Genomic DNA, 21,502 nt, shown 5'->3' on the forward strand with positions numbered 1-21,502 from the left:
CTGAGTTCAAATATCCAGGAAGAGAGAATCTTTCTACTTGAGTTTCATCAGCTTGTAATTCACATCGTTCGCAATAGCTTTGGGATTTTCCAGAAAGGATTTCTCCCAACATTTATCTGCAAAAAATGAGAAGTGCACTCTGAGCAATTCCTACATATGAGAAACCCAATGCCAGTAAATTCTGATTTACCAGTCAGGTGGCCACCAGCAGATAACTGTCAGTGTGGAGGGTGCAGAGTGAGTGAACTAGTAATCAAAAGGCCCCAGGGCTGGCTCTGACTTGGACGTTAACCCTCTGATTGCCAGAAACAAAGAATGTCTCTGACCTTCAATAGACTGAGCTCAGCTGTTTAAGGTCCCTTTTTAATCTAAAATTCCATGACCTTTTTAAAGTTATCAACTCCGAAGCTTTTTACTCATTTCTCTCCTACTATATTGGAAATTCTTTAAGAGGCAAGAATTAAGTTTACAAATTGCTAAAATATATCATTTTAAAAGTATGGAAAAGAATAGACAAGACAAATAAAATGTATATTAGAAGATAATAAGTTAGATGTATGTACCAGATACCTGGGTTGGAATATTTACTGCCATTTAGAACCAAAATTTGCTCATAATTTCCTGGCAGCAGAAGCAAAAGGGAAATAATGGGCTGTCTTCTCCCTGGATAATTTTATTTTCAAAGGAATTGTACCCATTCTTGTAGAGAAACAAGCATTTCCATGACATATGTATTAGGATACTGACAAAACCCTGATGTTAATGGAAATATTTTCAAAAGGACGCTGATAGATATTAGAGAACAGTTTGGTATGATAAAGCCCATCCTGTATAAGCAATTAGTATGTCTAGCAACAAAAACGGTGTAGAGAGCATTCATGAGTTCTGTCTTTGCAGTGCTTTCTTTTCCCAGAAGTAAACCATATTGTCATATTTTTAATTGGTGCTTCTGATTTTGTTTTTCCAGAATGAGAAATCCCCCGGACGATCTGCAAGTCGATCAAGTAACATTTCAAAAGTAGGTAAAATATATTCATTTTCTTAACTGTTTTTTGAATTCCATATATAATGAGTTCAAGTAAATGTTTTATAATGTTTAGCCTATTATTACGTGTAAGCAATATACAAATGTGGTTTGGTAAGAGTTTTACCTCTTTGAAGCATATCCTGTGTTAAAAAGACACTATTTTATACAACAGAAAGGTTTAAGCTATGTTTTTCCTTTCCAATGCTGTACAGAAGATAATTTGCTACTCTCAGAGTACAATGCGAAGTATGACTTTTGCTCTCATTTCAAATATCATAAAGCCATCGTATATCAGAGTTGGAACTACGTCAGCAGTCATACAATTCCCATGAATTCAATTTTTCAGGAGTTTAGGCCTAAATCTACTGGAATTTAATAGTTCACATCACCAAGACTTGAGTTTGGTTATATTTAAGTTACACTGTCAGTGGATGAGTAAAAAAATAACCCCCAGACTATCTATAAATCTAAGTAAATCACTAGAGTTATAAAGAATTTTCCCTTGGAAATGATACCCTATGGATTTTAATTTTACCTAGAAAACAAAAAATGGCCTCATTGCCAAAAATTAAGAGGTGTTTCTCTAATAAGAAACATATTTGACATATATATATGCATATACATATATGAAACATACATATATACATATAGTTAGGACCAACATGGATTTGCCATCAATAAAATCGTAATTTCAGGGTCCCCTACTTACCAGGACCCGTTCAAGACCCTGGACTTAATTTTGTATTTGTATTTTTGTATTATTTTCCTTGAAATAATACAAAAGAGTAATATAAGGCACTACAGTACCTGCGTCTACCTCCAATTTAGGGAGGGTTTGTTTTGTTTTGTTGGCTCTGTTTTTAGAAATGAAAGACTTTGTTACTCGTAGCTAAACAGGCATAGCCAGAGAATCAGCATTTTCTTATGCTGATTTCCCAAGCCTAGTACCAAGGGCAATGCCAAGATGGCCAAGTGACGTCTGCACACGCAGGTGTTTGGTTTACAGGTGCAAACCCTGAGCCTAAGGAACTCTAACATTTTATAGTGAACAGAAAGTGTGTCTTCCTGCTGCTCCAGGGAGAGACCATGTCTCTACCTTTCTAGGCTGAGCATCCTCGAAATGATAGTACAGAACAAAAGGATTCAGTGCTTCTATTTGCAAGGCATGGCCAGACGTGTGTCAATATTTGCTACATTATTTGCAGGAGACCCGGGTTCGATTCCTGGTCCATGCACTTCCCAACAAACAAACAAAAATTCAACAAATAGTGCTGCAATAATGGGATACTCACATGAGAAAAATGATGAAATGTGACCTCCCCCACCCACCATATGTACTCTGAGAGTGTGTATCTGAGTTTAAGTTGCTGCTTTCACTTCCTATTTATGTGAACATTCACCTAACCAGGTTGAGACATGGTTGCCTCCTTCTGTGATCTAGGGATGACGATGCTGGCAGCCCCCTTAAGGATATTTTCTTAAGTAGTTGAAAATTAAACAATGCTTTTCAAATGCCTGTCATCTCAGCTGCACAATGAAGAGCCCTGCCAACAGCCCAACAATGTTCTCATTCTGAACTGGAACATTAATGTTGAATAAATAGCAACCTGGAAACTTATAAATAGTCCTGATCTTTCTTTGGTCATGCCAGTATTACCAGTATGTTCCACGGGTGAAATTATTTCAACATTTCTGCAGTTTGAGTTTGATATCATAATGCAGCCTACTTAATTAATTCTCTATAAACTAAGAAAATCAGGGGTGTCGTTTTTCTTCTATGAATTCTTCTTCCAGTTTCTGATATGTATTAATTTTATCCCTGTGAGAGAGAAAACTAATTATAAAAATGCATTCTATTTAGAAAGAAATAAAAAGTATTCCCCTTAAAAAGTTATGCTAATTGTACAATGGCAAAAATCCAACTGATAAGCACCCTTAGGGATAAACAGATTCCAGTGGGTTTAAGTCTATTTTCTTTAAACCAACATAACTTCTTTTTTATTTCTGTCTAGAATGACAATCACAAATGCTAAATACCTTGTTGAGTCCTCATTACTTTTTCATGAATCCGTAGGTGATTAATTCTACACTAATATAACATACCAAGTCTGAAATGGCAAAGTCTAGTAAATGCTGAGTTTTTAAACTTTCAACGTATTGGAGAAGAAAAATATTAAAAATGGAACATGGATGCTTTTTTCTTTAATTTTGCCAAAACAAATTGTTTTTATGTCAAAAGAAGTTTGAGAGCTTTTCAAGGCTGGAGAACAGTAGCAGAGAGGTTAAGAGCATAGATAACTGCTAAGGCAAGTTATTTAACTTCCTGAGTATCCCCATGTGTAATAGGGGAATTATAACACTGCCTAACTCTGGGATGGTGCTTAGAACAGTGTCAAGCACTTTGTAAGCATTAGCTATTCTGCTATGGGGTCTCTTAATATTTATATCATACTGACAACACCAAGTCTGTGGTCAGTAAATATTCTTGGAAACAAATGAATCTGAAACATACGTGAATTATCTTATTAGTGTAATAAGAATAAATTTATTAATGGAATAAAAATAGATAAGAGCTGACAGGATTAAGTAAAATGCTAGTGATGTGATGTAAGTTACTGGGAAAAAAATTACTGCATATTCCTGTTTCCTTGAAAAGTATCATTTACATTTAGCAATGATAAACCGTAGTAGCACAAGAGCAGTGTTGCTCATTGTGGATATTTGTGTCATTTTTCTAGTTTGTTTCATCCCCTGTCTCACAATACAGGATAACTGCAGGTAGCATAAAGGACTCTACCCAGGATGCAATGGCAGAATGGTCCTCCGTACTGTAAAGTCTGCTTTCCTTCATCCTTCTTCCAGTTCCTTAGTGTATCAGCAGGCTTCCTAGTCATCAGTATCTGTGGAATGTCTCCTATATATCAGATATCTTGTCCTACATTGGTAATGATGAAGTGAGGAAAACATTCCTAGCCAGCCCTTAGCAAGCTTCCAATCAAGGTGTTGAGAAAAGGTGGATATACAAACAAAATGGAATTGTATAATCATCTGTGCAGAAAAGAGTTATCATAGTAGGCTAAGATTCTTATCCTTAGAAAAGCCTGCTTGCAAGGTTGGCCATTGGCTGCTGGAATCTGGGAACATAGATTCCAGTCTCACCACTTTAACTGATAAGCATGTCTCCCTGTGTCTGAACCATGTGTGCAAACAATATGGCTTATCCTAAACACCTGCTGTCCTTCTGGGAGTCTGGAATTCTGGTACATGCTAGGCAGAGGGTGCCTACATAACGTCTAATAAGCTTCCCTAGTAGACGATGCCTCCTGTGTTTTGTTCAGCTCGTTTTGCAAGAGTTGAACACATCATGTGTGGCTCCTGGAAGTGAACTCTTGGAAGCTTATACCCAGTTTCTCCTGGACTTCATCCTTACACCTTTTCCTTTTGCTGATGTTGTTTTGTATTCTTTCACTGTAAGAAATCACAGCCATGAGTGTGACTATATGCTGAGTCCTGTAATTCTTACTCCTAGTGAATCACTGAATCTGGGGGTTTGGGGGACCCATGACAGATTACTCAAAAAAAAGCAGTATAGACAAAATGCCAGTTTGGTGAGGACAGGACAGCATCAGAGAAGGTTTTTTTGGAACAGCGGTTTGTAAACCTTGGTTTGAAAAATGGATATGACTTGATCAACTGTTGGATAAGTATGTTTTGAAAAATATCAGTATAAGACATGGAAGCTAGAAAACATAGATTTTAAGGAGGAAGGCATATAACATAGTTTCTTAGGGGGCTTTGAGTTGGGATACTTTGAATAATACATTCTCTATAGCCTAATGTGATCTGGCTTGGAAACAAAAAGATAAATTAAGAACCCATCAAATATCCTTAAGACTTTTGCTTAGTGAACATGTATGAAACAGAACAGTATTATTTTTACTATTCAGGATGATAATTAATAATAAGATCTTACTATTGTGAATATGAAATATCCAAACATGGAAGAAATACAAATGTTAAACTATCAGTGAACAATAAAACTTGTCCCCCTTGGTTTTCACTTTTAATTTAAATTGTTGTACCTTATGTTATTCAATTTTCATATATTTTGAATATTTTGGTCATTACAACTTTAGAAAGTTTTCAATGTTTTATATTTCTAGTTTGTTTTAGTCAATATGAGGCAGTTAGACATATGATTTCCTTTACTGTGTCTTATTCTGATAAGGTTGCTGTGCTTTGACCATATTAAAGTTGATATGAAAGCTACAGAGAAGTTATACAGGTTTAAAACAATTTACTTAGGATTCTCAAAATACCTTGATCATGTATAAGGCAGCATTCAATTATCTACCACTTAATATTTCTGGGCAAACTACTTTTTATTTTGGTGGCTTTTTGGTGCTTTTTAAAATGCCTGTGGCTCACAAATAAATTCTCCAAGATGCAAAGTTGGCCAAACTTGATCTTTCTTTTATTTCTTCTAGGGTCGGGTATTGTTACATTCAACAAAAAACAGTATATATTACATATTTCACAAGAAAGCTTTCCAAAAGCATCTTGTCAAGAGGAAGGAAAGCCTTGTACTTTCAATTCAAATCAATATTTCGGGTTTTCTTTCAATAAAACACTTTCTGTTTTTTGGTCTATGTAGGAAGCAGCTCACAAGATATAATCTATTTATGAAAAAATTCTAAAACCATTACCCTAGCAGAAAAATACTTCAGTCCATTTCCATTTTTTCCTATTATATTTCCTAGACTTCATTTATTTGACAAAGTTTCAGCTAAATTGTTCTAAATTGTTCAATTGACCTCTACCTCGAAATATATATAATGTTAAGGGAGAGATGGTATATAGTTTACCAAATATTTTTTCTTTTCTGTGTACCCTAGTAAATTCTGCAAAAATGGAGTTGCATGATATAAATAATATAATTTGAATACTTTTTGAGGATGCACTATTACCTTTGACATGTATCATGAAAAGATATAAATATCATGGCATTTTAATGAGTTGTTTTCTTTTGATCAACTTTAATTTCACTTCCATAAATCTGCATCTCTTCTTATTTTACCATGTATTTTTTTAAGATTCCAAAGTATTTTCTGGCAAGGTCAAGGTGAAAGTATTCCCAAAAATGTATAATGTATTGATATTGCTTTTAAGTGAACTGAGCCAGACATCTGCATCTCTGAACAGGTGTTTAATGTCCTGGTTTATTGAGAGCTCCATCTCGGTTTACTTAAACAAGGAACAATAAATCAGTCATACCCTCAGACTATACACCCCTCCAAGGCACATTTGATAGGTTGATAAAGTAAAGTGGGATGTATAATTAGGAAAGAGCTGGAAATAAGATGAATGAATTTGAGAATCTTTACAGAAACAAGGCAAAGTCTGTCCTGAGACAAAGCTGAGTAGATGGGCACAAATTTAGATGAATTATTAAATGTGGTGATAGAAGATTGAGAATTTCTGAGCCTTCCTTAAGTTCTGAGCCTTTATCTTTATATACATTCACTCCTTACATGATCTTATCTAGTCTCATGGCTTTATATATAATTAATAAGCTAACAATTCTCAAATAGATCTCTCCAGCCCAGGCCTCTCCCAGGAATTCCACACTCAAATATCTTACTCTTATTTTCCAGAGAAATGTATAATAGGACTCTGTGTTAGGTCAGGTTCCCCTGAAGCAGATTCTGTGATCTTTTGCAATGATTTTGCCATGAAGGTTCTCCCACGAGACATCATTAAAGGAGTGGGAGAAGCAGGACAAAGAAGGGGAAAAAGCCAAGAAAAGAGTGTGTTTGGGGTGGGGGGGAGTTCCCCTGATCCTATAGAGGAACTCTGTAATATAAAATGTACTTCAAATTATACCAACTTAAAGCAAAGTTTAAGGCTCTCATGCCCCCGTACCAGCCATTCACTGGTTCAGGAGCTGTCAGGGAGAAAGCTTCTTCTTACCTACAGGTAAAGCTGTCCAACAAGCCAAAAGGCAGTTTTCCCAAGAGAATCACCATTCCAAGAATTTATGAATAAAGGCATTCAGGAGCTGAGGGAGGCATGCCCTGAAATAGTAAAAGGGACCAGAAAGAATTTTCATGCAACACTGATAGCATCTTCTAAACACTCAGATCCTCTCATCTCTCATATGAACTCATTCTGTCCTGTCGTGCTTTCTTAAACATGATGATCAGTCACAATTTCTGTAGAAAACTTGAAAGACATAAGGTAGTAGAACGAGTACTTACAACTGCAGCTGCCAAAGCAATGACTGTTTCATCATCTCCTGCTCCTACCGCACATTCTAAACTCCCCTCCCTCTTGATGGACTGGCTAGCTGGGAAGGTGTCTCTGACCATCGTTACTGATTACCATGCCCTTAATGAGATGTGATTGCTGTAATCACCTGTTTGAACTCAAACCTTGGTGTGGGTAAATGAAAAGATGCTACATTGGGTCGCTCAAGTTTTAAAATATTTCTTGCTGCCCTCATTGTGGAACAGCAACCCCAACTTCTCATGATGGGCAAGTCACGTTGTTCGATGAATTGCTGCTCAGCCTACCAGACACACGATATGTGATATGCTAAGATCTTCAGGAAACGCTCCAGCCATGGGCCGCCTCTATCCAAGTCCAGGCAGGCCTTCCGTCTTCCTAGGGCCAAGTAACACTCCAGGAACTTCTTTCCAAGCTGTGAATGAGTTTTGCAGTGAAACCATGCCCTTGATCTATTTGGGGCTTACCAGAGAATTTATTTTGCATTCTTATCCACTATCATATCTCTAGTACGATGGAATTTGCCATTTCTTATGACTCGGACATCAGGACCACTTGTAATGCAGCCTGAAACTACTGCAGAGGCTTCTCTTATTCTAGACGCCACTCAAAATTGGCCGCTTTCTGAGCCATCTGATAAATGGGTCTGAGTATCATCCCAAAGTGTAGTTTAAAACCCAAAGAGTACTACCAAGTACTCTGGGTCTTTCTTCATAGTAAGATAAGAGGCAAAATGTGTCCTTCCCTTTGGAGGGAATGTATATGGCATGTACCAGACAAGACCTTTAAAAATTTCACTGATGTGTTCAGCCCTTGAATGTTTGTAGTTTTCTCCTACCCTCTGAAGCACTCATGTACTAATAAGTCACTCAGAATATGACCCTTAGATCTGATTAACATAATAGCGTCAAACTAATCTGATGTTTGACAGTGGCCAGACAATGGTCACCTCCAGACCATACCTGGAGCAGGACCGTGAATGTGTACTGATGTTCATGGTAGATGAATGAAACTGCTTTGATACTCATTTAGATGAGTATTGAAAAGAATACATTACTAGATCAATAGCCTCATACCATGTATCAGAAATTGTGTTGATCTGTCCTAGTAAAGATGCATATCCAGAACAGTAGCTGCGAATAGAGCTGCTTGGTTTTATTTGTTGTGGTCTACTGTCATTTATCTGAGCCATCAGGTTTCTGTAGGCAACAGACTGAAAAATTAAATGGTGATAAGATGGAAACTACCATGCTTATATCCTTTTAAGTCTGTTTTTCACAAAATAACCAAAAGGATCCTTTGCAAATGTAAGTCAGATAGTGTCTTATTGCTGTTTAAACTCTCCAGTGGTTTCCTATATCACTGAGAGTAAACATAAATCCTTGCATTGGCCAATAAGCCATATTCGGGCCCTGCACTATCTCTCTAATTGTATTTCTTATCACCCTTGTCTTCACTGTTCCCCCAACATGGGCTTTTGCTTCAAGGCATCTGCCCTCCGTGTATCTGCTGCCCAGAATGCTCATTCCCCAGATATGTGCATGATTGACGTCCTTGCTTCTTTTACATTTCTACTCAAATATTTCCTTATTGGTGAAGACTCATCTCCTTTCCTGATTTATGTTTCTTCAAGGATTTTATAATATAAGCAGGTATATATTTTCTTGTTTGTTTAATTCGAGCTCTATGAGGGCAATAACTTTCATTGTTCAGGGAAATTCCTCAGCCCCTAGAAAAGTGACTGGTCAGTAGTATGCACTCAATAAATATTTGTTGAATGAATGAATAGAGCCTATTTTATTTTATTAGGCTATAGAATATATGTTGTTAACATGGGATCTATGGACTTTTGGAGCAGTGATCCATGGACCATGCCAGTCTATGAACTCATTGTTACCAATACAAGGTAAAAATCAGAAATTGAAAGTGGTTGTAATAGATGTGGTTGATGCCCGACCCAGAAGCCTCTATGTCATCACATGCAGCCATCTCCCATATTCTCTGAATTTTGTCAGATAACTCAACAGTTGCTTCCCTCTACAGAGAATTTCCCTAAATCAAATGGTGGCCTTTTCACCATGGATGAGTAACATGTGAAGATATTTGAATTGCCCTGTAATGCACACCAGAGAGCATCCATTGCAGAAGAGGCTCTCAACAATCCATTGGAAAGGATGAATCATCTAACGAATTTTAGCCAGCCTCTGTCCTAAGCCCTCTTGTTGCGGCGTGGGGCTTGCCTTGCCCGACCGCACTGGGGTCTCGTCCTCAGATGCGGTTCTGCTGGAGAGCGGCGTCAGCCGAAACCACGGGGCTCGAAGGTCTGGAGGGCGCGCGAGCACAATAAACCGAGAGCAAAGAAATACTTGCAGCAGTTTATTGCAGGGGTGGCTCGCGGAACCTAGCTGGCTGGCAAGGCTTACAGGCTAGGCTCCGAGAGGGGGAAGCACAGGGTATATATAGGGTTGGTGAAGGGGCGGTAACATAGGCGGGGAAACTTTGACGGACGGCTAGTATGGAGTATGTGGATTAGTTAAGGGGGTGTGAACATGGTCCAATGAAATAGCTTGAAGATGTTGCTAGGCAGAGAGCGAGAGGATGAAGGTTGGGCCAATCGGAGAGTGAGAAGACAGTGGTGCGATGTGAGGTCAGCAGTTGCTAGGTGGAGGGTTAGATTAGCAGGGCTTGCAAGATCGAGAGATGTTTGGACATGTCAGGGCATGTCAAGGCAAATAAGAGGAGACAGTTTTTGAATATATGCAGCAATTCCTCCCTTTTGTTTAATAGGAGAGGAAGAGAGAGCAAAAAAGAAAAAGGGGAGAGGCGAGGCCGGCTGCAGGTGCAGGCGGCCCGCGGGCGCCCGTGGGGCTCATGCGGATGAGCCAGCATATGCATGAGCCACGCTCCCAAAGGGTGATCAGTCCTCAGGGTGGGCAACACTCGCTAACCATACCCGTGCCTGTTGGCGATGGCCTGCGTCTGCGAAGGGGTTTTGAAGTTCGAGAGCTGCTAGAGCAAGAAGTTTAGTTTGTTGTCTATGATGGGAGAGTTGTTTATATATGCATTTGAATATAATAAGAACGACAGTTAGGGCAAGTAATAGGATTCCATAGAAGATGAGGTTAGAGGGTTTGAAGAAAGGAGAGAATTTTTTCGTTAGGTCAGAGAGAATGGAGGCAGAGACTTTAGGGATAATTGTTTTTTCTAGAGCAAGTATGTGAGCTTGGAGTTGGTGGGTATGATTCCAAAAAGATTCATTATAAGCTGTAAATATCCAGTCACGCAAAGTGAGGCGGGGTTGGGAGTGATTAACGAGGACAGGGGTAACACAGAGGCTGGAAAAGGGGTACCGTCCATCACACGTGGAAGAAGCTATGTCGTAGAGGGCTTCGATGTCTTGGGCAATTAGGTCCATCTGCTGCTGTAGATTGAAGACGGAGTGGTGCATTAGAAGGTTTAGGTCCTCTTGACTGCCAAGTGCACCGGCAGCGGTACGAGTGAGGTTGTTGATGACTTCCGCGGTGGTGGAGGTTCGGGTGAGGGCGACAGCAGCTGTAGTAGCGGCGGCTAGAGATACGACGACAGCGGCAGCGATCGCGGCAGAAATTCCCAAGTCTCGCTTGCGGCGGAAGAATGAGGACAGCTCTTCGGTTCTGAAAGGATAGGGGAGTTGCGGGGCTACCCAGGTGGAGGCGTTCAGGGGGATCCATATCAGACGGGGCTGCAACACAATAAACGCATAAGGATAGGAAACGTTCCAAAAGTTAGCGAGAACACAGTTTTGAAGGAGAGTTATGTTGGGGCAAAGATAGAAGAAGAAGGGCGGGGCGAGATGAACTGCAGCGGAGATGTTGATAGCAGATATAAGCAAGGGGCTATAGATTGGGCCGCTCGGTTGCTGCCTGTTTTTCCGGGCGCAAGTAGGGGTGGCATAGGCGGTACCTAATCTGAGCGGCTTGACGCCGGAGAGGGGGCGGAGGTCGAGGCAGGCATATTTGCCACATAAGTAGTTGTCAACAAATGCGGGTAAGCCGAAACCTGCAAGATCCGATTCGTTAGCAGCATATGAAGAATAGAGGGAGAAGGAAGGATTTTGATTATAAGGGAGAGGGTAGTGACAGCGATACCAGGTGAAATGGCTAAGTGGGAGGGAATCGAAAGTGGTCGTTTTAGTCCAGTGGGGTATAGGACAGGGATTAGTTGGCGGAACAGCGTGCTTGCACGTGGCAAAATCGTGGTGTAGCAGGGGTGGGTGTTTAGCCGTGAGGTTTTCCGGGTACCACCAAGTAGCATCAAGGGTGTAGGCTAAATAGCAGGAGTAAGGACACGTTTTATAAGTACACGTTCGACACGTTTTGGAATCACACGTTTTGTTTTTGACGTAGTCCACAATGGTAATTCCCTGTAAAAAAAGGCAATTAGGGAAGGAAGGAGGGCAGATATCCACCTGGGAGTCCTCGTCCTTGAGAATGAAAAGGAGCGCTGAGTGGGGCGGAGAAAGAGAGACATTAAGTGGGGCTGGACTGGGCAGAAGATAGGGGTTACAAGGGAGGCGGAGTGAGCAGTCGTTAAGCTGTAATGAGGGAAAAAGGGGGCTATCGGGGGTGATGAAAAGGACTCCAGGGGGGTTCTGCACTGCCACCCAAAGTTCTCTGGGTGCTGCTGCGGATGCTGTGGGGAGAAGCATAAGCATTATTAGAAGAATTTGCTTTAAGCTAGGGGAGGGGTTACCGCAACGCTCTCGAGCTCCGTCATATAGGCGGAGGAGTTGCCTTTTTTGAGCTTGAGGGCTATTTTCCGGTCGTCTTCTTCAAGGACTGCTTGCGTCATTTGCCAAACCAGGCACCTTGCCCGCGGGCGCAGGCGTCTGGGGGTCGATGACGGCAGTGACGGTTGTGAGTTTCTCTTTTCTGAGGGCTGTTTAAGGTGCATTTTCTCCAACTTCTTCTTCAGGGCTCACATTCTGCATCGGTGGCGTCTGCTTGGTCGCCGTGACCGGACGGATGTTCCTTCCGGGGATCCAGATCGGCTGCGGTCCATTCTCTGGAAAGACACAAGCAAAACCGCGCCCCTGGGCAAGGAGAGGGGCGGGCCCTTGCCACGTATTGGTGGCTGGGTCACGCCAGTGAACTGAAGGGACCAGGGAAGGCCTGTACGAAGGTCCCCAGTGTTTATGCAGGGGAGATAGTCCTTCCTTATCAAATGTGAGTAGGTTGAGGTGTATTAGGGCAGCTGTGATCAGGTCGCCTGGTGAGGCCTGGGGGAGATTATCCCTTTCCTTTTCAATTTGGATTTTTAACCTGCGATTTAAAGATTCTACCATAGCCTGTCCCTGCAGGTTATAAGGGATTCCAAAGTGGTAGGTGATGTTATAAAGGCGCAGGAAGGCTGAGAAGGAGGCACTGCGGTAGGCAGGGCCACTGTCTGTCTTTATGTCCCAGGGAATTCCCATAAAGAGAATTCCTTGGCGAAGTGCCTTGATGCAATGTTTGGCAGTTTCTCCCGGTAGGGGGACAGCATAGCACATGCTCGAATAGGTGTCTATAATGACATGCAGATACTTAAGACGCCCGAAGGAAGAGATGTGGGTAACATCCATTTGCCATCTAGCATTGGGTTTGAGGCCACGGGGATTGACTCCTTGTGGCTGCAGAGGCCCGAGTGGCACAAAAGGTGCGCAAGTGGCGCAGCTGTGAACTATATGTTTACAGGTTTCCTTGGGCAGACCACAAAGATGATGTAGGGAGTTGGCTGAAAAGTGGAAGCTGGAGTGGAGTTGTTTGGCTGTATTAATGGAATCACCGAGTGTGTTGGCAGCTGAGACAGAGACTGCTCTATCAGCTGCTTCATTGCCAGCCACAAGCGGTCCGAGGAGGCCGGAGTGGCTGCGAATGTGTGCAATGAACCAAGGCGCTTGGCGGCGCTCTAACAGGCATTTTAGTCTGACTAGAGCACGGTTGATGGGCAAATCGTTATTAGGGAAGAAGGTTGCTAGCGCAATTACGCGGCAAACTTGAAAGGTGTATAAACTATCCGTGAAGATGTTTAGTGGTTGGTGCTGATATAGCCTAAGCGCTTGTTCTACTGCGAGAATTTCGCCCACTTGTACTGAGTGCTGGTGAAAATGTATGAAATGTTCGGGCTCCTCCCGTTTGCAATGGAAAACAATGAGTGCAAATTTTGTTTTGGATGCATCTGTGAAAACGGTGGTGGCGTTTGAGAATGGAGCAGTTGAGGGGAATGGGTGATATGGGCACTGCAATGGTATGTGTGCAATGCCTTGTAAGAGTCGGTGGTTGGGGAGGTGATTATCAAAGTCCCCAGAGAACATTTCTAATAAAATTTGCATGTCTGCATTGTGTTGGATGAGGAAATTAGTTTGTTTCACCCCTAGTGGCCAGATGATTGTATTAGGTTGGCGGCCGAAGGTATGGATGGCCAGGTTGATTAGGTCCATAGCAAGGCTGATCCACATACGAATGTGTGGGCAGATTTTTCTGAGTTTGCTTTTGGCTCGGTGAGCCCATAGCAAGGGGCCTTCCTGCCAAAGCACTCCGGTAGGAGTGAGATATGTGTCTAGCACTAGAGCTTTTAAAGGGAGATTAGGCTGAAATCCGTGGAGCTGACATTCCCCAAGTAGCTCATTTACAGTCATGATGGCTTGTTTTGCTCCTGAGTCAAGTCGAATGGAAAGTGCAAGTATGTTTGGGAGTTGCCCTTTGACCTGCAATAATTTGAATAAAGGCTGTAGCTTAGCAGTGGTAATTGGTAGGGCTAAGCGAATCCAATAGGAGGTGAGTTATAGCAGCGAGCCGAAGGAGGGTGGGGGTTGAGTTCTTCCGGTTAAGGGAAAAAAACTAGCAGGGTAAGACACCGTACAGCGCAGAGAAACGTTACGGCAAGCAAAAGGTTAGAGGGGCTCTTAGCCGAAGAGAGCGGGGGCCCTTACCTTGTCGAGCGACGGCTGAAGAGGAGGAGACGAAGAAGTCCCTGTTCGAGCGCCACCTCTCATTCCTTGTATGAGGGACCACAAATGAAGTAGCCAAGGTGGCAGAAAAGGGGGCTTTTCATGGATGTCAGTACTGTGGTCTCCCTCTTACCAAGGCTGCTGTAGCTAACTCCACCACTGAGTACCTGATCTGTCAGCAGCAGAGACTGATGTTGTGTCCCCAGCATAACAGAATTCAAGTAGATTAGAGGGGACCACTGCAATGTCAGCCATACTGGAGCCTGGGGCGAAAGGAGGAATCTATAATAATGATTCTGCAATGTATTTATGTGGTTGATATTCTCATCATCATGGATTTTTGCATTAATTTCAATTTTTTTAATATTATTTTAAAATATTAGTGGTCTTGATTACTGAATTTTTTGGTACCCATTTACATTTATGTGTCTAGGATGAGAGTTTCACCCCCCTGCCCTCATGCCACAAACCTCTGCAAGCACCAACATCTGAAGAATCACAGAACATCTGCTCTAGTAACACAGGGTTCTGCTTAAATCCAGAGACTTAACTTTGTAACAGAAAAAGGTGTATCCCTTGATATATGACCATGAGATGCACTGGTCTTGACACACTATCAGTCAGATGTTCCAGCCGGTCACAGCAATTGCGTTTTGAAGGTGCATTAGAGGTGCTGGCTAGGAAAGACTTCCTGGGAGAATGAAGCACTATCCAACAGCACGCAGTAGATTTTTAACATCAAAAGCCATTAAATAGTGCTGCGCAGCTTATAAATAGAAAACATAAGCCTGGAAATAAGGGATGAACAAATAGTGACCATGCTCACCGTCACTCCCAGTAACCCTCTTGGGGAATTTGTGCTTCCCAGTCCCATGACTTTAGGCCATGTGGGTCTAGAAGTTCTGGCTGACAGAGATGGCACTTACAGAAAAAGAGTCCCACTAAACTGAACACTACAGCTGCTGCCTGGCCACTTTGAGCTCCTCATGCTAGTAGTTTAGCAAATGAAGAAAGTGGTTATGATTCTACCAGAGGTAACTGACTCTGAACACATGAGTTAGTGCTACATAATGATGATGGGGAGATATATGTTTGGCCCTCAAAAGATAGCGTAGGGCGTCCCTTTCCCTGGCACAATCATGCTGGTAAGTGGAGAACTATAGCAGCAGTCACCTGCTTAGGGTATGAGAACCAGGGACCCGGGTGTCTCTGGTAAGCCATTTAGACCAGCAGAAGTGTTAACAGAAGTGGGCGGAGTCTAGAATGATTGGTGGGCAGGGGAGATGATGAGTGTCTGCTATGACAGAAGTGGGCGGAGTCTAGAATGATTGGTGGGCGGGGGAGATGATGAGTGTCTGCTATGACAAAAGTGGACGGAATCTAGAATGATTGGTGGGCGGGGGAGATGATGAGTGTCTGCTATGACAGAAGTGGGCGGAGTCTAGAATGATTGGTGGACGAGGGAGATGATGAGTGTCTGCTATGACCTCTGGACAGATATGGGGCAATGCAGGCTATACTTCATCCCACTTAATCTCCTCTTGTACATTTTGCCAGAAAATGTGCCAATCAGAATCCTTGAGAAGCTATGTTGGGGTCGATTGAACTTACTGTGATCATAAGTGGATCTCGAGAATCCAAGACATCAGCTGTAGTGGATGCTGCAGTTTCCCCTTCCAGATCCCTGTTACAGGATGATGATCCCATCACTCAGATGCTGTGAGTGTTGGCTGACAATTCACAGCTGCTCCTTTCTCCAGGCGATTGCCTTTGGCAAAGCAGAAACTTTCTCATCCAAGAGACTACATTCCCCTACTCTAGCAGGTCAGCAGTTGCTGCTTGATTGGGGGATATGAAAGCCTGACCCCTTGCTTCAAAACAGAATTACTACTTGGTGCAATTTGTGTGCCAGGACTTCTCTTGGATCAGCTGAGCCAACATTCTGCCTAGCTTTGTACCTCCTGCCCTGCACTTCTCTGTCCTCTTTGCTGTTCTGCTGAAAGCACTGTCCTGGGCCCCTGGGTGGTTCAGTGGTAGGACGTTGGCCTTTCGTGCGGGAGACACAGGTTCGATTCCCGGACCATGCACCTCCCCCCAAAAAACATCATTGCCCTAATCGATCATGTGGACAAGAATTCTTGTCTCAGCCTGTATCTAGAGAATCTGGCCTAAAATAGTATTTAGAAGCTTTAATAGCGATTTGATATTATGCAATATCTCATTAAATGATCATTTGTATTGTACGTTTCAAAAGTATAAGCCCATAAAGGATCGAAAATTGGAAATGGGGAGAGAGAAAGGAAGGCAGGAAGGAGAAAAAACGAAGAAAGAAAGAACACTGTAGTGAAGGCTCTTCACTACAGCTATTTTGAGAAGCGGAATGCTATTTTTGTCTTTAGAAGGTCCAGATTTCTAGATTGTCTAGAGTACTTCAACAAGTCCAGAAAAAAACCTGACCTTTTTTCAGGTTCTTGTAAGTGTGTGTGTGTGTTCACACCAGTAGGGAAAAATACGTGGTTTTCCTCAAATGAAAAGTTTACAAAGACAAGAATCGTATCTTTACAAATCTATAGAGAGATATGCAAAAAGAATCTGTCTTTAGCATGATGATGAATTTTGCTTGTATGTTTCTTTTGGTAAGTCGGCCTGATACTCTATCTTAGCAAAACAAGATTTAAAAGTGTCTGTGATTGGGAGAACTGGAGACCATTCACCTGGTGCACACAGCCTAGTGTGGAAGCGCAGAACCCTCAGGAGTGCGCGTATTGGGAGACAGGGAGCAGGAAGTAATCCAAGTCCCTTTCCTTTAATGTGCTACCCTCACCAGCACAGCCCCAGGACCCATGGCTCACTCCTAACCCCACATACCTAAACCCAGTCACCTGCCCCCTCACACTCCAAACGCCCCCGCCCCGCCACCCCTTGCTCACGTACCTACCCCATACCCCTGCTCCAAGTGCGGATACACCTGGCCCAGCCCAGCCCACCTCTCCTGCACAACTGCCATCTCGCCTCACCCCTCCTGAGCCCCACCTCTGTGTCCCTGTCCCTGTGGGTGGTCACCAGTGCATAAAGGCTGAGGCGCTTACCTCCATACCCAGGCTACACCTGCCCCCAGTCCATACAGTCATGCAACCCCACCCTGCCCTCCCTGAGCTCTGTGCACGGGTATATCCATTTACGGCCCTCCCGGATCTGCACATGTGCATGGCCCACAGTCATGCCCCCCAGCTCTGGGCAAGCGTGGCCTGTGCAGCCAGTCCACATCTGCCCCCAGTCCATGCAAGCACAACACCGACCCACTGCCCTGAGCTCTGCACATGTGTACAAAAGGCCCCGGACCCTAGACTAATCCACACCAGGACCCCGCCCCCCAAAACTGTGCACCCGCACATCCACATCTCCCCGCTACTGGGCTCCCACTCCCACTGGCACCAGCATAACATCCCCAACTTGCACCTATATCTGTGTTGCAACGCGTCACCATACTACTGTGTTCCCCACATGGTGCCCTGCATCCTGCTCCACATCCATCCTGCAAGTACAAGGCTTTAGACTATTGAAGGAAATCAACTTCCAAAGTAAACCAATCAAGATATTTACATACCAGGAAGACAGCAGAAGATCACTAAGCATATCACAATGCAGACAGATATAGCCCTGCCTAATGACCAAATTAAAACACCAGAGGGGATGCAGACATTGGAACAACTAATCAAAGATGTTCATATAACTCTACTAAATAAGTAAGGGATGTCTAATGACATCAGGAGATCAAGAAGATACTAGAAGAGCATAAAGAGGAATCTGAAAGAATAAATAGAAAAATATCAGATATCACAGAGATTAAAGATATTATAGACCAAATAAAAGACATACTGGAGACACACAACAGCAGATCTGAAAAGGCAGAAGAAAGAATAAGTACACTAGAGGACAGGACAACTGATTTCAACACTCAAAACAGTAAATGAGAAAAAAGATGGAAAACTTGAATTGGATCTCAGGGAAATGATGGACAAAACAAAGCACAACAATATAAGAATCATTGGTGTCCCAGAGGAGAAAAGAAGAGTAAAGGGCTAGGAAGAGTAGTTGAGGATATAATGGGGGAAAACTTCCCAACCCTTACAAAGGACATAAATGTGCATGTCAGAACTCAATGAACTTCAAATAGAATAAATCCAAGTAGGCCTTCCCCAAGACACATACTAATCAGTCTTTCAAATGTTGACAAGAAGCAGAAAATCCTGAAAGCAGCAAGAGAAAAACAATCTGCTACATGCAAGGGTAACCCCATAAGACTGAGTTGAGACTACTCAACTGGCACCATGGAGGTGAGAAGGCAGTGAGTGGTATGATATATTTAAGATCCTGAAGGAGAAAGACTTCCAGCCAAGAATTCTGTACCCAGACAAATTGTCATTCAAAACTGAGAGAGAGATTAAAATTTTCACAGATAAACAAATACTGAAGGAATTTGTCAACAAGAGACTGGCCCTACAAGAAATACTAAAGGGAGTTCGGCCAGTTGACAAAAGAAGACAGGAGAGGGAGGTCTGGAGGATGGCACAAAATTCAAGAGTACTAGTAAGGATAACTTAAGGGATAAAAAGGGAAAAGAATATATAGATTTGATTAATATAATCCAAAAGATAAGATGGTGGATTCAAGAAACGCCTTTTCAGTAATAACTTTGAATGCTAACAGACTAACTTACCAATTAAAAGATACAGATTGGCATAATGGATTAAGAAAAGTAACCCAGCTATATGCCGCTTATGGGAGACTCCTTTTAGACACAAGGAAACAAATAGAGTGAAAGTGAAAGGATGGTAAAAGATGTTCCATACAAGTTGTAACCAAAAGAAAGCAGGAGTAGCTATACTAATAACAGACAAAATAGAGTTTAAATGTAAAGATATCATTAGAGACAAAGAAGGATACTATATATTAATAAAAAGGACAATTCACCAAGAAGAAATAACAATCATAAATGTTTATGCTCCCAAGCAAGGGACTCCAAAGTACATGAGACAGACATTGGCAAAACTGAAGGGAGTGATAGATGTTTCAATAATAATAGTAAGAGACTTCAGTACACCACTCTTCTCTATAGATAGAACAATCAGACAGCAGATCAACAAGGAAATAGGGAAGTTAAAAACTTGAAAAATGAGTTAGACCTATCAAACATATATAAATCATTACACCCCAAAACAACAAGAATATACATTCTTCTCTAGTGCTCATGGAACATTCTCCAGGATAGATATATGCTGGGGCACAAAACAGGTCTTTATAAATTTAAAAACATTGAAATCACTCAAAACACTTTCTCTGATCACGATGGAAAGAAGCTTATTGTGATCAATATTTTCACAAATATATGGAGATTAAATAACACACTCTGAAACCACCAGTGGGTCAAAGAAGAAATTGCTAGAGAAATCAGAAGCTACCTGCAGATGATGAAAATGAGAATGCAATCTATCAGAACATATGGGATGCAGCAAAGGTTGTGTTGAGAGAGAAATTTATTACTCTAAATGCCTATGTTAAAACATGAAGGAGCAAAAATTGAGGTTCTTAACTGCTCACCTAGAGGAACTTGTGAAAGAACAGCAAACTAACCGCAAACAAATAGAAGAAGAGAAATAACAAAGATTAAAGCAGAGTTGAGTGAGTGGGAAACAAAAGAGAAATAGAAAGAATCAGTAAAACCAAAAGTTGGTTCTTTGAGAAAATCAATAAAATAGATGGACCAACAAGACTGACAAAGATGAAAAAGAGAGGATGCAAATAAACAAAATCAGAAATGAGAAGTGGAGCATTACCACAGACCCTGAAGAAAGAAAAGAAATCCTAAGACAATACTATGAAATATGCCAATGCACTAGACAACTTAGATGAAATGGACAAATTCTTGGAACCACACAGACAAGCTACACTGACTCAAGAAGAAATAGAAGATCTCAACAAACCAATCACAAGTAAAGAGATTTAATCAATCGTCAAAAGTCTTCCTACAAAGAAAAGCCAGGGGCCAGATGGCTTCACAGAGGAATTTTATCAAACATTCCAAAAAGAACTGACACCAATCCTGCTTAAACTTTTCCAAAAAAAATTGAGGATCTTTAAAAGAAACACTATCTAACTCATTTTATGAGGCTAATATCATTTTAATACCAAAACCAGGGAAAGATGCTATAAGAAAGGAAAACTACAGGCCAATCTTCCTAATGAACATAGATGCAAAAATTCTCAACAAAATACTAGCACGTTAAATCCAACGACACATTAAAGGGATTATACACCACAACAAAGGGGGTTTATACCAGGAATGCAAGAATGGTTCAACACAAGAAAATCAATTAATGAAATATAGCACATTAACAAACTGAAAAGGAAAAATCACATGATCATCTCAACCTGGTGCTGAAAAAGCATTGGACAAAATCCAACATCCTTTTTGATAAAAATACTTCAAGAGATAAGCATCAAAGATAAATTCCTCAATATGATAAAGGGCATATATGAAAAACAGATAGGCAGTATTGTACTCAGCAGAAAGACACTGAAAGCTTTCCCCCTAAGATCAGAAATGAGACAAGGATGCCCTTTATCACTGCTATTATTCAACACTGTACTAGAAGTTCTGTCTAAAGCAGTCAGACAGGACAAAGAAATGAAAGGCATCCAAACTGGAAAGGAAGAAGTAAAACTCTCATTATCTGCAGATGACATGAAAATCCTGAGAAATCTACAACAAAGTTACTCGAGCTAATAAATTCAGCAAGGTGGCGGGATGTAAAATTAATGTGCAAGAATAAGGAACATTTCTACACCCAAACAATGACCTAACTGAGAAGTCAGTTAAGGAAAAAAGTCCATTCAAAATAGCAACTAAAAGAATCAAGTACCTAGGAATGAACTTAACTAGGGACATTAAGAACTTGTACCGAGAAAACTAAATAGCATTGCTAAGAGAAATCAAAGAAGATACTAAATAGGTGAAAAGACATTCCCTGCTCATGGATAAGAAGGTTAAATATAGTTAAGATGTCAATTCTACCCAAATTGATCTACAGATTCAACACAGTACCAATCAAAATTCCAACTGCGTACTTTGAAGACTTGGAAATACTCATTACCAAATTCATCTGGAAGGGAAAGAGACCCCAATAGCTAAAAGCATCCCCAAAAAGAAAAATGAAGTGGGA

The 21,502-nt window shown here is 41.6% G+C and overlaps 1 protein-coding gene across 4 annotated transcripts in view; it reads left to right on the forward strand.

Annotated features, from left to right (window-relative positions):
- Nucleotides 1-21,502, forward strand: part of MARCHF1 (membrane associated ring-CH-type finger 1) — an 894,978-nt gene that overhangs the window by 707,029 nt on the left and 166,447 nt on the right. For all 4 annotated transcript variants that reach the window (XM_077139613.1, XM_077139616.1, XM_077139614.1 and 1 more), the window contains exon 5: nt 968-1,018. In XM_077139613.1, coding sequence (XP_076995728.1) covers nt 968-1,018 — 51 coding nt within the window. The remainder of the gene's footprint in view (nt 1-967; nt 1,019-21,502) is intronic.

Source organism: Tamandua tetradactyla, chromosome 22, assembly GCF_023851605.1.
Source record: "Tamandua tetradactyla isolate mTamTet1 chromosome 22, mTamTet1.pri, whole genome shotgun sequence".
NCBI classification, from domain to species: domain Eukaryota; kingdom Metazoa; phylum Chordata; class Mammalia; order Pilosa; family Myrmecophagidae; genus Tamandua; species Tamandua tetradactyla.